The sequence below is a fragment of the Bufo bufo genome, chromosome 4 (assembly GCF_905171765.1).
Source record: "Bufo bufo chromosome 4, aBufBuf1.1, whole genome shotgun sequence".
In the NCBI taxonomy this organism is placed as follows: domain Eukaryota; kingdom Metazoa; phylum Chordata; class Amphibia; order Anura; family Bufonidae; genus Bufo; species Bufo bufo.
Genome location: NC_053392.1, coordinates 350,812,658 through 350,829,345, shown reverse-complemented (window position 1 = coordinate 350,829,345; position 16,688 = coordinate 350,812,658). Strand labels below are relative to the sequence as shown.

At 45.6% G+C, this 16,688-nt stretch overlaps 1 protein-coding gene across 1 annotated transcript in view; it reads left to right on the top strand.

Moving 5' to 3' along the window:
* Positions 1–295: 295 nt before the first annotated feature.
* The window catches only part of MAN1A1 (mannosidase alpha class 1A member 1), a 244,482-nt gene continuing 228,089 nt past the window's right edge, over positions 296–16,688 (top strand). Inside the window, exon 1 of the mRNA XM_040428933.1 lies at positions 296–868. Within this exon, the coding sequence (XP_040284867.1) occupies positions 296–868 (573 nt within the window). The remainder of the gene's footprint in view (positions 869–16,688) is intronic.

Below are 16,688 nucleotides of genomic sequence, written 5' to 3'. Positions count from 1 at the left end.
CAGTGCCTGGCAGAGGCAGCGCTATGGATGGACGTGTGTCTGTAGTGCGTGCGGTCACCTGGCGCGTGCTCCCCGCCCCGGGCCAGGGGGAGTGAGCGGAGCAGCCTTCTAGTTCACTAGTGACTGGGATTCCCACACAGTGGGCTCCCGCCCCCCGCACTTCCCTCGCCCCTCCCCTCAGATAAACTCTGACAAACAGCCCGAGAAGTGGCAGCGAGACGGAGCTGAGCCGCCGGAACACGCTGCTCGCGGCTGCACTCCGCTGAGGGAAACTTTGTGCGCGCGCCCAGGTGCCATGCCGGTCGGCAGTCTGCTGCCTTTCAGTGTGTCCCCGCTGGGGACGGGGAGCGGAGTGGGGGCCGGACCGGGCGGATTGGCCCCCGGAGGCGGAGTGTCTGGGCTGCACTGGTTGGGCCCCGCGGGACGGAAGCTCTCCGGATTTCGGCTGACTGAGAAGTTCGTGCTCCTTCTAGTGTTCAGCGGCTTCATCACCTTGTGTTTCGGGGCCATCTTCTTCCTCCCCGACTCCCCCAAGCTGCTGAGTGGAGTGTTCTTCCAGCAGCCCCCGCAGCCTCCTCCGCAGCGCACCCCCTTTGGTACCGGGCTGCAGGATGAAGAGGACGGGGGTCGCCTCGCCCGGATCCGGGAGGAACATGAGAGGGCGCTGCGGGAAGCCAAGGACACGCTGAACCGGCCGCCCGAGCAGATCAAGGGGGAGATCCAGGAGGAGAAGGACCGGCTGCGGGCGCAGGGCAGGGGCACGGCCGCGGGCAGGTTAAATCCCCGGCCCTTCAAAGAGCCTGTCGGGGTGGTGGGCAAGGAGCCCGTGGATCCTGATGTCAAGCAGAAGCGGGACAAGATCAAGGAGGTGAGGAGCTGCCTGGGGAGCAGGGCTGGTGTAACAGGTGATGCCAGCCACTGCTGGTACCCTGTCCTGGCACTGGAGGATGACAGGTCACACTGGTGCTGAGGAGGGGGCGAGCCTTACAGCCTAGGTGGCACTCTATGTCCTGGTTTACATGTGGGTGTCAGTGCCAGTTTACAGCGGTATGCGGGTTATGCAGCTTATTGTGGTAGCTGGCATCTACCAGGCATGATGCTGCTTATGGCTTAGTGCCAAGGTATAAGGATTAGCGCTCTCTGTCTACCCATCATATTAGTAATACATAAAGACATGGCACTAGTGTCTTCATCTCAATGCCAAGGGCAACCTCCTTGGTCAGTGTCAACATGCCAGGCCATCACACAGTACATATGGAATCCATTTAACCCCTAAAGTCTTGGGTAGAGATTAAGTTTTCCTCTCCTACAAGACATTCATGAAATGCTGACCTGTTTGACAGGGTTTCTTGAGGGCTCCAGCATATCTCTAGGTTTTCACATTTCCTTCTAAGAAGGTAACCCATTACATGGGGTAAACAAGCACCAGGCAGCCGGTGTGCCTAGAGATTGGATCCGGCTACCTCTTCTTTTTTTTTTTTTTTTTGGGCTGTTGATATTTTTGGAAGGTCTCGTTCTCAGACTGGTTCCTGGAGTGGTCAGACTGGCTTCTATAAGCCCCGTTTGTCTCTTCTGGTCTCTAAACCATCAGTTCCGGTTTCTAATTTGCAGTGGCCCTTTAACTGTCCACACGCATGACGCCACCTTCATTGTTAGGATGGCAGTTTTCTACAGACAGCATCTTCTCAGTCCAGAAGGCAGGAGTCAGGTTCTCACATTGTACTGGCTTCTTGATCTTTGGTGGTCACTTGTTATGGCAGCTTTTGTCAACTTCTGTCATTTCCTTTGTAACTGCAATACAAATAGTGTCCATGTCAAGCTGAATGACATATGTCTTTCAGAAGATCTTGAGGGAAACAGCTTGCATCTTGGACATCTGAGGGAAGGCTTCAGCCAGTAGTTCCCTGCTCTTCATTTATGTCTACCTATTAGATCTCATTGATTGTGGGTCTCTGATACCACATTGAAGTGAGAATTTTTTTATATATTTTTTGGGTTCAGATTTAAAGTAGCATACTCATTATTCCGGTGCTTTTTGAGCAGATGGATCGCCTTCTACCTAATACATTTTATGTATTTTTCAGGTGAAGGAAAGTTTAAGGTTAAAGTCTTAGTGAGATTGTCAGGAAATTCAGGCTGCGTGAACCATGTTCAGCATGACATTTTGATAGGCTTCCTCATTCCGGGCGGTTTACTCTTAAACACTGCTACTTTTCTCAGTAAAGATATTTTATAAATGAGCCCAGAACAGAGAGAAGTCTTCTGGACAGCTCCTCGCTGACTTCTCTGACCCAGCTCAGCTATATTGACAGATACTTTAATAAGGTGAGCTCTGCCAATGTGGTCAAACCGACGGGGAGCTGCCCTATGACTCTCTTCCCCATTCCTGCTATGTGTCTGTAATATATAAAATATATATATATATATATATATATATATATATATATATATATATATATATAACCCAGGTTTACTAAGCCTGTAGATGGCATAAGCTTAGACAGGATTCCTAGAACTATACCCGGTACACCAGGGGTAGATACTGTTGTCTAACTATATAACAAGTATTGGTTGGATTACTTTGAGACAGAATTTATTGCCAGAATTGTGGCGGTATGTAACATCTTATGCCACACCCCTTTCCCTTGACGTTCCACTCTTTTCCCGATAAGCCCACCTCTTTTGAGCAAGTAAAAAATAATGTAGAGACCCTATTTGTGCCAAATCAAGGCAAGTATTAGAATTTTATCATAACCTGAGACTGGTAGGTTAGGGTACTTTCACATTAGCGGCAGGGGAGTCCGGCAGGCTGTTCACCCGCCTGAACAGCCTGCCGGACTCCCCTGCCGCTAGTGTGAAACTAGCCTTAGAAGCTATGTTTGCTAGCAGCAGAGGTGCATTAAAGGACATGTTCTTTTCCATGTAGGCAGTATGACCAGGGTGGCAAACCTGCCTTTTTAGTGGCTAGTCAATAAAAACTAATCAGCTGTCAAAAACAACTGAAAAAGTTACTTAACGACAGCCAGTTTCTAACTGGCTACCAGGATCTTGATCACAGGCAGGGCTCACAGCATTAAGAAGGGCCAAGTCTGCCACTGAAACTGAACAGCTCCCCCGATCTCTGCGGAGGGCAGACGTTTGAGCCCCAGTAACGCAGTGCTTGAGGGAACAGCCCTCTGAGATGCAGTGGTTGCTATGGCACCCGCTCAGCTTCTGTTTAAAGACCCAACTTACCCCATCCATGTATGGAGGATGTTGGGAAGGGGTTGATAGTACCGTGTGTATACATGAGGAATAACCCTATATCTTGGCACTATATGACTTGTATGTGGCATTTTTTAGCAGTTCTCCCCTATGTGTGCTCAATGTCTAGTTTGTAGTTCACCCATATCTGGTGGGTAGAGATTAGATGCCATCCTCTGCACACAGAAAGTAGAGGAGAATCCGCTTTCTAACCTTCTCTCACTGATAAGATATTTTACAAAGTTTCTTATGGTCGCTTGTACTATTGATTTATGCAGAGTTGTGTGAAAAGTTAGTGACCATTTAAAATGATTACGTCCGACCACGTCAGTGAGGTGGACAGAAAAAAAAAGGAAAAGAACAAACAGCAGGTGGCGCTATACAAATATATTTTATTGAATAGCTCACTGGTTATATTCATTTTTCAATTACATACAATTAAAGTATTTAGATTCCGGTGTTGTTCTCACTCCAATCAGTATAAATAAGTATTCTCATCCACAGTGTGGACCAGACTGGGTCATGTGCTAAAATCCGCAAAAAAGTCTGGATGTGTGCATGGGTCCCTATAGAAATGACTGGATCGATGTGCTGTCTACAGAAATGTGGATAGCACGCTGAAGAAATAGATGGTTGTGTGCGTGAGGCCTTATACCGCTACACCGTCTGAGCAGGAGGCCAGTGTCTCTGCAGGGGGCTTGCCATTGGTATTTGTTAATAAATCTGGCCTTTGAATGGTTTTGCCATGAATGCATTGAGAAATCTGCCCCATTATTCTTATGTTTCTTATTTTTACTTCACCCGTGAGTGCAGAAGTGACATGATCCGGTGCAATGGGTTCAGATGTGTCACTGGTAATGCCGTGATACTTGAGAATTCACCCGCTGTCTAGTAAAATAATGAGCCATTTCATTTTTCCTGTGTCCATGTGCTCAACTTGTCTTGAGGGCTCTTATAATTTAGGGTGGGTTCACATCTGCGTTCTGGGTTCCGTTATGGCTTTCTGTTATAACATGGTTATAGCGGAAAATAACGAAATGCATAAGACTGAAGTCAAAGCGGCATATAAGGGGTTAATCCGCCGGCATCGGCTTTTACAGCGATACTGGCGGATACAGCAGGGGCCCGGCTATCAGGGACTGCTGGGCCCCTGCAGTGATCGGGCGCGCACTGCTCCGGTGCCCGCCCGATCACCCTGGCGTAATAGTACGTCAAAATGCGGCAGCACCATGACTTACTATTACGTCATATGTCGGGAAGGGGTTAAAGAGGAACTCTCCTGAATAGAACAGTGTAGCCATGTAAGAGATTAGCTTGATATTCCCTTTCTGCAGGGGCACACCTTCAGTGCAGAGACCTTGCTAACAGCCGGGGAGAGCTGAGCCTCCTCACCCCTTTATGTTATGTGTTGTGTGTCTGCATTTACTATGCCGCTGAATACACTGGTCCCTCAATTACAATATTAATGGGTTCCAGGACGACCATTGTATGTGGTAACCATTGTAACTTGAGTAATTGGTTCCAAAGCCACAAAATGTCATCCAAGATGAGAGAAAATGAAGATTTAAGAAAAATAAGCAGATAACTAAGACAGATAAAACAAGTCCTTACATAAAACCTAAACCAGTCAGGAATAGCTGATAACTAGCAGCTAATACAGCTATTTTACCAGAGAAGTGGCCGGGATTGGTTGGATCTGACCATTGTATCCTGAGGAATCACTGTATAAGCTATTGTTCTCTGTGAGCTGTCATTTCTGCCTGAGCTCTAGGTGCACTGATGACTCATCCCTGCATTTACTCGCTTTCTGCCATAAAAAAAAAAGTTTGCCTCATGGTATAAGTTTCTTTTTGTCGTGGGCCGCGCTTCTAAAAACAAAGTATACTGACACCAGAAGGACACATTTTTTCATCTGGTCATGGAATGGGGGCCTATGGGATGTATTCAGAGTTTGGGTCAGTATGTGAACTTAAAGGGCTTCTGCACTTTGTTTAAACTGATGATCTATCCTCTGGATAGATCATCAGCATCTTATCGGCAGGGGTCCGACCCCTGGCGATCAGCTGTTTACCGCTGTAGCAGCGATGCGGCCTTCTCACTGTTTACCGCTGGCCGAGTGACGTCACGACTAGTTTCAATGGGCCAAGCTCCATTCACGTGAACAGAGCTTATCCACGCCCAGGCCAGTTGATACAAGTCGTGATGTCACTCCAGGGGATAGATCATCAGTTTAAACAAAGTGCAGAGCCCCTTTTAAGGGGTAGTCCATTTTTCTTTTACATTGATGACCTATCCGTCTGTCGATCATTGTTTACCTGCTTGCCGTCAGTCGCAGAAGGCAGCGCTCGTATAGGTGCTGCGGTTTCTTCAGACAGCTGAAAGACAGTGGTGTTGGACCCCCATTGATCTGATAAATGACAATCTGCTGCGCAGGAACAAGGATTTTCTAGGGGGACAAGCGATTGCTATATGGATTACTTGCCCCCATACAGCGGAGGTGATTGCTGCATGTAAATTTAGCCCTCATCTCCTCTGGTGATCTGGAAGTTATGGCGTCAGTCCCAATAATCTGCCTGATCCTCTGTACGTGTCAAAGGGCCCTTAGACTAAAGATGGCCGTACACTGTACATTAGCTGGATGTAGTGATCTGCACGGAACCAGCCAACCATCTGAGGTGTGTGGGGTTGTCCTGGCTCTTCACCAGTGGCAGATGTCACCTTTGGGCAGTGGTATTTTAACATGCCTAATCCTCTTCTCCCTCCCCCCCCCCCTCTAGTAGATAAGCCACATCCAGAGGTGCCTGGCAGAGACCCTCCCCCTTAGCTAAGCGGCCGTCCGATGGCTATCTGTTTTGCTGTCAGATGGTGTTATGGAGGCTTCACCTTGTCATTCCTTGCTGTATGGCAGTTCTCATTAGCTATAAGCAGCTACTTACATTGTGCGGGCTCCTGTGACCTTTCCCTATTCCACTTCTCACAGATAGAGATGTAATGAAGAAAGCTGCTCCAGGAACGTGATAAAACTTCTCATTCACTCCGCAGAAATTCCACCAGAATGCCTGCTTGTCACTCGGGCTGTAATGCCCCCTCCCCCACACAAACTTTCTCAGCATGCTGCTTATGTTTTACAGTTGTACATTGGGGTGATAGGGGTTTTCCAGGATAGACCTTCCATGTTTGAGAAGTTGAGGTCTCGGCATCCAGGACTTCTGTCTTTCAACAAAATGAAGGGCCTACGGTGGCCATCAGAATAGCTATTCCCATCCCATAGATTGCATCCATTGTATAATGCTCCGATGTGGAAACTGCTTTACATAATGCTGCAGTATTGCAGGCTGACATGCATCAAAGGATTTATCTTGTGCATACATATGTTAGGTCAGTATATTGTCTTTATTAGCTGTTATGTTGTGATGTCACAGTGTGCCTCCTCCCTCAACCCCCCCCAGTATTAAAATCATTGGCGCAGTGCGCCCCCTTTCCTCAACCCCCCCAGTATTAAAATCATTGGTGGCAGTGGCCACATGGTCCCCTCCTCTCCTCCTCATTGTCCAGTGGCAGCTTCTGATCGGAGCCCCATCTGTGTAATCCTGGGGCTCCGATCAGTTACCACGGCAGCCAGGACGCTACTGAAGCCCTGGCTGCCATGGTAAGCTCCCTGCTGCTCTGTGCACTATGCCCAGGGCAGCAGGGAGAGTGTGAAGTCCTGTTCACCCTAATAGAGCTCTATTAGGGTGAATAGGACAAGGGATTAAAAGATCCCAGGTTCTAGCCCCTAAGGGCGAAAATGATTATTAAATAAAAAGTTAAAAAACACCAAAATATTAAGTATAAATCACCCCCTTTCTAAATTTTACATGTAAAATATATAAACAATAAATAAACATATTACATATCGCCACACCCAAAAAGTCCAAACTATTAAAATGTTAAATGTCCTATGCGATTTGCCATTTTTTTTTTTTTTTGGTCACCTTGTCCCAAAGGCAAAATGTACTAATCCCCTAGGGGACAAAGGGGTAAAACTTAACATTTATTAAGAATGTTTCTAAAATAAATAGGCGCTAAAGGAGGAGCCTCTAAGACAAACAAACATAAGACAGCCCAGAGGGCCTAAACTAGACATGCACAGTATGGTGACAGAAATATAGCAAAACAGGAACGTTCTCACCCATGTATGGAGTAGACCTAGATGGCGGAATCTCTTTCGTGTTGCTGATGTCAAACGATGGACATTAATGATGTCTCGCCATACTGGATAAGTGCCAGCGTATTCACCACAGCATAGACGGGAATCGGGAGCAGCGGACCCTAGAAAACCCTACTAGACTGGCAGGAGCTAACACGCCCTATCTGTCTATACGAGATACTTGGCCCGCAAGGAGCGTCCCCGCCCGGATACCTTTCCCTATTTGGGGCGGAATCCCTAGTACACCCTATTCGGGTAACTCCCGACGTGTCACGTTTCATTCAGCGAACTCACCAGGGGAGATGTACATATGTAATGTCAAGCAATGGATGGGGCTTGCATTACAAAACAAAATATTAGTGAGGGAAGGATTGATAAAGGATTCTCAAGAGAATCGGACTCAAACCACCTTGAATAACCAATACAACCCAATTAGCTTAGTCACAGGCACACCAGTGGGTGATGCCTGCCAGAGTCCAAGTATGACCCTAGGATATATGCTATCCAATTAGGCCCCAAATAGGGAAAGGTATCCGGGCGGGGATGCTCCTTGCGGGGCAAGTACCTCGTATAGACAGGTAGGGCATGTTAGCCCCTGCCCCTCTAGTAGGGTTTTCTAAGGTCCGCTGCTCCCGATTCCTGTCTATGCTGTGGTGAATACGCTGGCACTTATCCGGTATGGCGACACATCATTAATGTCCATCGTTTGACATCAGCAACACGAAAGAGATTCCGCCATCTAGGTCTACTCCATACATGGGTGAGAACGTTCCTGTTTTGCTATATTTCTGTCACCATACTGTGCATGTCTAGTTTAGGCCCTCTGGGCTGTCTTATGTTTGTTTGTTTGTCTTAGAGGCTCCTCCTTTAGCGCCTATTTATTTTAGAAACATTCTTAATAAATGTTAAGTTTTACCCCTTTGTCCCCTAGGGGATTAGTACATTTTGCCATTAGATTTTTTTTGAGTAAATGGTCAAGCCTCTTCACTTGGCCTCCCTGAGTGTCATATATCACCTTGTCCCCCCAAAAAAAATAGGATCGGACTGTTCTATTATGGGCTGGACCTTCCATAAAATGCAGAATGCATGCAGCTTTTTTTTTTTTTTTTTTTCGCCTGGTATCGAGTATCTCAATACTTTTTTATGGTATCGAAACCAAATCAAAATTTTGTTATCGAAACAACCCTAGTCCCAACTCCTCCAATATTGATTAAAGCCCTTCACCAAGTCATTTTATGGCTGTATATAGTACAGAAAGTGTGATAGTAACTTAAAGGGAAATTTTCATTAACATTTTTTTTCTCATAAACAGCCTATGTATTTTTTTTTATATATTTTTTTTTTTGGTTTGGTTTTCTGAATATGATTTTTGGAAGTCATTCCATGTATTCCACTTCATCTTCTGGCTGTTGTGCCCAACCAATATCGCTGTTATCACTTTGCCAAAATACCACCATTTATCATATATTTAGCCTTATTCTAAAGTTATTAGCCTACCATTGCGCCCTGTGGAAACTCTAGTTTAATAGTTGCTGTAGGCTACATCCTGCATTGGAGCCTTGTAAGGTAGGACATAGGAAGCGGCATTGGTAAGAACAGGAGGTAGGGTTAGGAAAAATAAAAAATAAAATCCAAAGAGGAATGGGAGCTAGAGTAATTGATGATGAAAATAAACTTTCCAGTGAAAAGTAGTTTGGCACAACCTTTTTAACTTTTTCTTCTTTCTTTAGATTTTGGGCATTATAAACATTCTAATTTAAAAGGGTTTTCCGGGTATAAATTTTCCCCGTGTTTCCCCGCCAGGCCTTGCAACCTACTAATATACTTGTTTTACTTTTTCTGTCTCGCTCCGGAGACTGGTCACGTGATCCCTCTCGAATGGTCAACCCATGTGATCTTGGAATGGGCTACAACAAGGGGATGATGGAGGGTGTAGTGGGCGGAGTTCTCGGTCCACGGCACTATGGGAAGTGTTGTGGCTGCAGCTCATCTGTACCCACAACCTGGAAGTTCAGTCTCCATGATGCCGCTGCACTCCATTGTTTACATCCTGAAGTGAAGACTCGGGGTACTTTCACACTAGCGTTATTCTTTTCCGGCATTGAGTTCCGTCCTAGAGGCTCAGTACCGGAAAAGAACTGATCAGTTTCATCCTAATGCATTCTGAATGGAGAGTAATCCGTTCAGGATGCATCAGGATGTCTTCAGTTCAGTCATTTTGACTGTTCTGGACGGAGATAATACCGCAGCATGCTATGGTTTTATCTCCGTCCAAATTTCCGGAACACTTGCTGGTATGCCAGATTCGACAATTTTTCCGATTTGAAATGCATTAATGCCGGATCTGGCCCCGAATGTTCCGGCAAAATGAATCCGGCATTGCGGTCTGCGCATGCTCGGACCGCAAAAAATGTGAAAAAACACAAATGCCAGATCTGTTTTTTCCGGATGACACCGGAGAGACTGATCCGTATGACAAATGCAATGAAATGCCGGATCAGGATCCTGATCAGTCTTACAAATGCCATAAGTTGGCATACGTTTTGGCGGATCCGGCAGGCAGTTCCGGCGACGGAACGGCTTACCGGATCACTCTGCCGCAAGTGTGAAAGTACCCTCAGGAAAAGTTGACAGGTGCACTATTATGCTGTGTCAGAGACTAGACAAGATTTACACCATTAGGCTACTTTCACACCTGCGTTCGGGTGTCCGCTCGTGAGCTCCGTTTGAAGGGGCTCACAAGCGGCCCCGAACGCATCCGTCCAGCCCTAATGCATGCTGAGTGGACGCGGATCCGCTGAGAATGCATCAGTCTGGCAGCGTTCAGCCTCCGCTCCGCTCAGTGAGCGGACACCTGAACGCTTCTTGCAGCGTTCGGGTGTCCGCCTGGCCGTGCGGAGGCGAGCGGATCCGTCCAGACTTACAATGTAAGTCAATGGGGACGGATCCGCTTGAAGATGACACAATATGGCTCAATCTTCAAACGGATCCGTCCCCCATTGACTTTCAATGTAAAGTCTGGACGGATCCGTTCAGGCTACTTTCACACTTAGAACTTTTTCTAAGTTATAATGCAGACGGATCCGTTCTGAACGGATGCAAACGTCTGCATTATATGAGCGGATCTGTCTGGGCAGACCCCAGACGGATCCCCTCTGAACGCAAGTGTGAAAGTAGCCTTAAATGACAGGATCCCACACAACTCTTAACTCTCTCGGTCAGTCCATGACTCCAACCTTTCCCTTCCCTCCCCCATAGTGACTCAATACAGCATCACACATTACTCTAATAAGTGTGGTGCTCTTCTGTGGGCATCTCTCTCTAGGCCTATGAAGAGCTGTCATATTGGCTTCCCAATTCTACACTTCCTCAGACAGCATATCCCCCTCACAGCAGCGATAAACTGTTAGTGGATTACCTTTTAATACAGGAGTTTTATCTCTTTTCCGACTGCTACAGAAGGACAGCATTTTGTGCTTCATTTTCAATGGCACAGTACTGCTGAAATGGAAAAAAAGACCAGATCTTCTAAAAAAAAAAAATTGGTTTGGGGTGAACATTGCATTGAGAAAAAAACCCTTACAGAAGTGTCGTTCAGTTGCATCTAACCATTACTTATGTTCGGAGGAGACGATGGTTACACCCGGTAAATGCACAGCTATGTAGCAGTTTCAGGTTTCGTTAATGCGTTCATAGTATTCATTTCCATTGGTAACGGTGACGACCTCCCTTTGTTTTCTTGAACACTTGTAAGAATGACTAGAAGGCGGATAAGGTGTTGCCTGCATTTACTATGCTGTTTGTCACAGCCTGTGACCTGTGAAGTAGATGTAGCGATCCTCGTCTTGATTCGCATTAAGTAAACAATGGCAAGAAACGTTTAATTTGCTTATGTGATATCGCACTGAGGGCTCATGCACACAAACGTTTTTTGGGTTCTGTATACGGGCCGTATTTCGATTCCGTATACGGAACCATTCATTTCAATGGGTCCGCAAAAGATGCAAACAGCACTTTGTGCGCTGTCCGCTTCCGTTGCTCAGTTCCGTGGCCCCGCAAAAATTGAGGCATGTCCCTATTCTTGTCTGTTAGGCATTTTTATATATATTGAGCCTTCTGTTCCGTTCCACAAATTGCGGAAAGCACACGGGCGGCATCCGTTTTTAGCGGATCCGCAATATGCTGACTGCAAAAAAACTGCACTGTCGTGTGCATGAGCCCTAAAGCTTAGAACTGCTCCATCTCTACTAAATGTTTGTCATTTATTGTTCAAGCAATCCAGTAAAATGTTTGAGGTTATGTTCTTAGTCATTTTAAGTTTCCATGACTTTATAAAGGAAAAAACGACAGAAGTTATAGTAAAGAAAAAAACCTCTAGTGCAAAGTAAAAATACATCTACTAGTGGACCGAGCGGCTGCTGATGTTTACAGACTGCCCAAACGGTAAAATACCACAGAATATGCTAATTAGTGAATTTCAGAAGTTCGTTTTGAAAGATAGGGGGTCTTTTCTTTTAAGGATTTGTTCACTTGATGCATTTTTGGTACAGATTATGCTTTTTAGCTGTGTGACACATGCATCCTGCGTCTGCCATACATTAGTGTTTGTATGTCTGTAGTATGATCAGAACCTAACCTATGCATTGTGCCAAGTGACCAACAAACTCCAATTTTACGGTCCACTTAGAGGTACCAAACGATATACCTGAGGCCTGTATTACACTTACAACGTCCGGGCACCGATGAAGGAGTGCATATATATAGGACTGATGAAAGCTGAATGTGGGAGAAAGGATCATAGGCAGCACAGCCCTGATTACACAGGGAGATGTGCTGCCCGTAATGGGGCATCTCTCATCCTGATGAAAGATGCCCATCAGCCGACAAAACAAGCGCTTGCTCGGCTGCGTGATTATGTGATTCGGTTGTCGGGAATGAACGTTGCTATGAACGCTTGTTCCAGAGAATTGGCCTCATCCAGTCCAATAGGGCCGTATATAGGAAGCAGGATAGAAGGGCAATAGTCATGAAATAAGTTTTAACATTTCCAGTTGGTGTGGAAAATTCCAGAAAAGCTCCCGACTTCAGCATCTGGAACTGACCTGTAGATGACTTCCATTAGAAGTGTCCGCCTGGGCTGAAGTCGGCAGGGTCTATCTAAAATGGAGCTTTCCTAGTTTACTTAATAAATAACTTCAAGGTTTGCTTGTACCAAAAATCTTTTACTAGCTGCTGTTCGTGTGCAGGTGCACCATAACCCCTTGAGCAATCCCTGAAAACATGTTCTGCAGTTATAATGAAGAGCACGGAGTACATGACAGCCCATACTTCATGCCATGTAGCTGCAAGACCTCCATATTTGGGATACCCACCTGCTCAATGCCACGCACACCTTTCCTTTTTTGGTATATTTGTGTGAGAATATAATTTACCCATTCTCTGTGCTAAACTGCAGTACCTGACACCTGCAAGGGTCATCAGTAGGGTTGAGCGAATCGACTTCGGATGAAACATCCGAAGTCGATTCGCATAAAACTTCGTTCTAATACTGTACGGAGCAGTGGTACCTTGAAACCGAACCAGAGTTCGAGAAATCGTTTTTTTACCGTACCAATTGATTTATGAAGTTATTACGAGACTTCGTGAAGCAATAAATTCGGCTCATCGGAGCCAATACATTCTCATACTGTACAGAACGCTCTCTCCGTACAGTATTGAAACAAAGTTTTATGCGAATTGACTTCGGATGTTTTATCTGAAGTTCATTCGCTCATCCCTAGTCATCAGTTCGGTGGACCCCCACCAATCAGCTGTTAGAAGAGGCCGTCACTCTGTGAACACCGCAGCCTCTTCCTGGACCATGTGACATCACCTTAAATAGGTCATGTGGTCTAAGCTGCAATACCAAGCACTGCCACTATACTATGTACGACGCTGGGGCTTCCTGAAACAGCTGATCAGTGGGGATACCGGCACTCGGCCCCGTGCTCATGTGATAATGATGACCTATGGGGATAGGTCATTATAAATTCCTGGATAAGCCCTTAATGACCAATCCTATGAATAGGCTTTCATTTCTATCCTGAGCACCGGTTCACAGTCCTTCAACTTGTGGTGTTGGAGGTATTTGGCAGGAGAAATGGCCTTAGAAGCTTCTAAGGCTACTTTCACACTAGCGTTTTCCCATCCCGCTATTGAGGTCCTTCATAGGAACTCAATAGCGGGGGAAAACGCTTCTGTTTTTGTCCCCATTCATTGTCAATGGGGACAGAACTGAACGGAGTCACCAAAATGCATTTCGTTCTGTTTGGTTGCGTCCCCATTGTGGACAGAATAATGCTGCAAGCAGCTTTTTTCTGTCCGCGATGTGGTGCAGAGCAAGACGGATCCGTCCTGACACACAATGTAAGTCACAATAGAAAACGGATCCGTCCCCCTTTGACTTTCAATGGTGTTTATGAGGAACCTGTCATGGCTGTAGAAGACCTAATACAATTGGATGAAAGATGCAAGCGTTTTTGCAGATCCGTGACTGATCCGCAAAAACCGCTAGTGTAATAGTAGCCTTAGTGTGGCACCAAATACACCGTTCCTCACTCAATGTAACCCGTGAAAGATGTTTGCAAGCAGATCTTTCTAAGCCAGGTGAGGGTGTAGTGTTCACCTGCATATACAGGGAATGTGTTGTGGAAATCTCCCTGCGGGTATACATTGCTACAGATTAGATTAATTGTCCTCATTAGCATCGCTGTTAGATCTCTGACACCAGCTATATGGTTGACATATTTCTGCAGAAGCCTTTCTAGCATTTTAAAATCACTGTAAAGATAAAGAACTGCTCAAGGTTTACTGTCCCTTCAGCAATCTACATCTGCTGAAAGCATGTTCACATGTGGCAGATTTGCTGTAGAAATTTCTGTGACTAATGATCCTTGTGCTTTTTGCAGAATTTGCATGGGTTTTTACAGTCTTTTAAAGTCTTCCATAAATTTACCCGTACTGTTCTCGCAACCTACAAAATCCAAGTGTGACCGCTGGGGTGCAGTAAGAGCCTGGTAAGGTCTCCAAACTGCTTTAGCTGCCTCTCAGTGATCACCTCTGGATTTCCAGGTTTGAGTGGCGTGGACCATGGGTTGTCCAGGCACCCAGAATGTTTTACTACCATCGAGCATGCTAGAAAAAGTAGTAGTACTTTCCCCCTAGGTTTCTGCTGCCTCTCGACACCATTGTCTGTAGATGGGACCAGTGATGGACTACAGCGGTCTTGTGTCCATGTTTTCAGAGATCAGGAAGCAGCAATCGGTGAGGGACCCTGGAGGTAATAGTATTACTGCTTTAATTATAGTAAAGTGGACTTTTTATTTTTTTCCTGCGTCCGTTCTGATGTGTGGCATTTTTATACCTGCATATTTTAAAGGGAACATGTCACCTCTAACAAACATCCCAAGCCGGCAGCAGTACCTGAGTAGCCAGCAGCACGTTTGTAACGATCATTTTCTTCCTGCAGGCAAATGAAGCAGAATCTGTAAAAATGTTCTTTAATCCCCTGCCCGGCGCGCTTCTCTAGTCAGGCTTGAAGTCACGGAGGCAGCGCCCTCCTAGCTTCAAGTCACGGTAACCACGCCCCCTTCCCTGCCCCTTCTCCTGTGACTGACAGCCGGCAATTCGGTAAAGGCAGCCGAACTGTCGTGCATAAGCGCTGTCAATCGCAGGGAAAGGGGCGTGGTTACCATGACTTGAAGCTAGGAGGCCGCTGCCTCCGTGACTTCAAGCCTGACTAGAGAAGCGCGCCGGGCAGGGGATTCAAGAACATTTTTACAGATTCTGCTTCATTTGCCTGCAGGAAGAAATGGATCATTACAAACGTGCTGCTGGCTACTCAGGTACTGCTGCCGGCTTGGGATGTTTGTTGGAGGTGACATGTTCCCTTTAACTCATTGAGGATCTGTGCCAGAGTGTATGTAGGAATGTAGTATGGTGCAGGAAGGAGACACCAGACAATGTGCACTGTACCCTCCTCTAACGACTGAGATCAAAGAGTGTTTTAGGCTAGGTCCACATCTGCGGCCGAACAGGAGCCAGAGCAGTGTTTTGTCTGGCAGGAAAACTGATGGACCCCATTGTAGTCAATGGGCTCCAGTGGTATTCGGCATGTGCCAAACCCAGCAATTCCAGATTTCTGTTCCTGATCTCGCAGGAGTTCATTAGTAAGGCACTCTAGGTGCAGTGTTTTTTGTGGTGGTTTTGTATTGTGTATTTTTATTTTTTTACCAAGTGAAAAAATCTCACATGAAATAGGTTAATAGAATTTGCCAGTCTTTAGTTTGGGTGATTGACCCTTTCAGACACCTTGTCTAAGGCTCTGTTTGCTTAATATGAGATGGGAAATAAGCTGCATGCCGTGGAAAGGTCAGCAGCTCCCAGTATTTGTTCGCTAACATGAAGGAAATTTGAAGACGTTGGTAGTTCGTTCTCTGGAGGTAGACAATAGTTATGTTAGATCTCCTCCTCTTGTCTTATTTTGAGTGGATGGCAGTTGTGTCCGTGTATTTATACCATTTCATGCTCCATAGTGTGCTTTATTCTCCTTTAGAAATGCAGAAAATTTGAAATACAGCGCGATGTATTGTACCCAATATGAAGCCATTTTGCCTAGAAGAGGGTTTTGTATCATGGACTGAAGAGCACAAAAAATTGCTATGAAGCAACTTATATTATATAAGTTTATATAATGCTTATTTTTCCACAGTTTTACAAAACCGACCAAAATGTTGTGCTTTTGCCCCAGTTTTGGAATATTGTGGTGAAAACATGAGTACAGTGAGTAAGGCTGGGTCACACCATGTTTTTGGCATACAGTTAGGCTATATTTTTTTTACTGTTTGCGGTAGAGTATGCTGCATCTAGATCAGGGATGCCCAACCTGCGGCGCTCCAACTGTGGCCTAAGAAAATAAAATCTGATTTGTAATAATCAATTTTTGTACATTCCTATTTTCCTGACGCCCTGTTTTGCAAATACTGAATTCTCTGGTGTTTAACTTTATAAATCCCTTAAAGCGACGTGATCAGTTTTAATCTAATTGTGGAACAGAGCAGGTTTTGGGTAGCTGCCAGTGACAATTCAGGCATTTTTAATTGATTTACTTTGTAGCTGCCAATAAAATGCGTCAGCCTCTGTCTTGATTTTAATGTACTGGAATTGTTTTATCACTGGATTTTTCATACGAATGGATATTCTCCAGTGTGGTAAAATA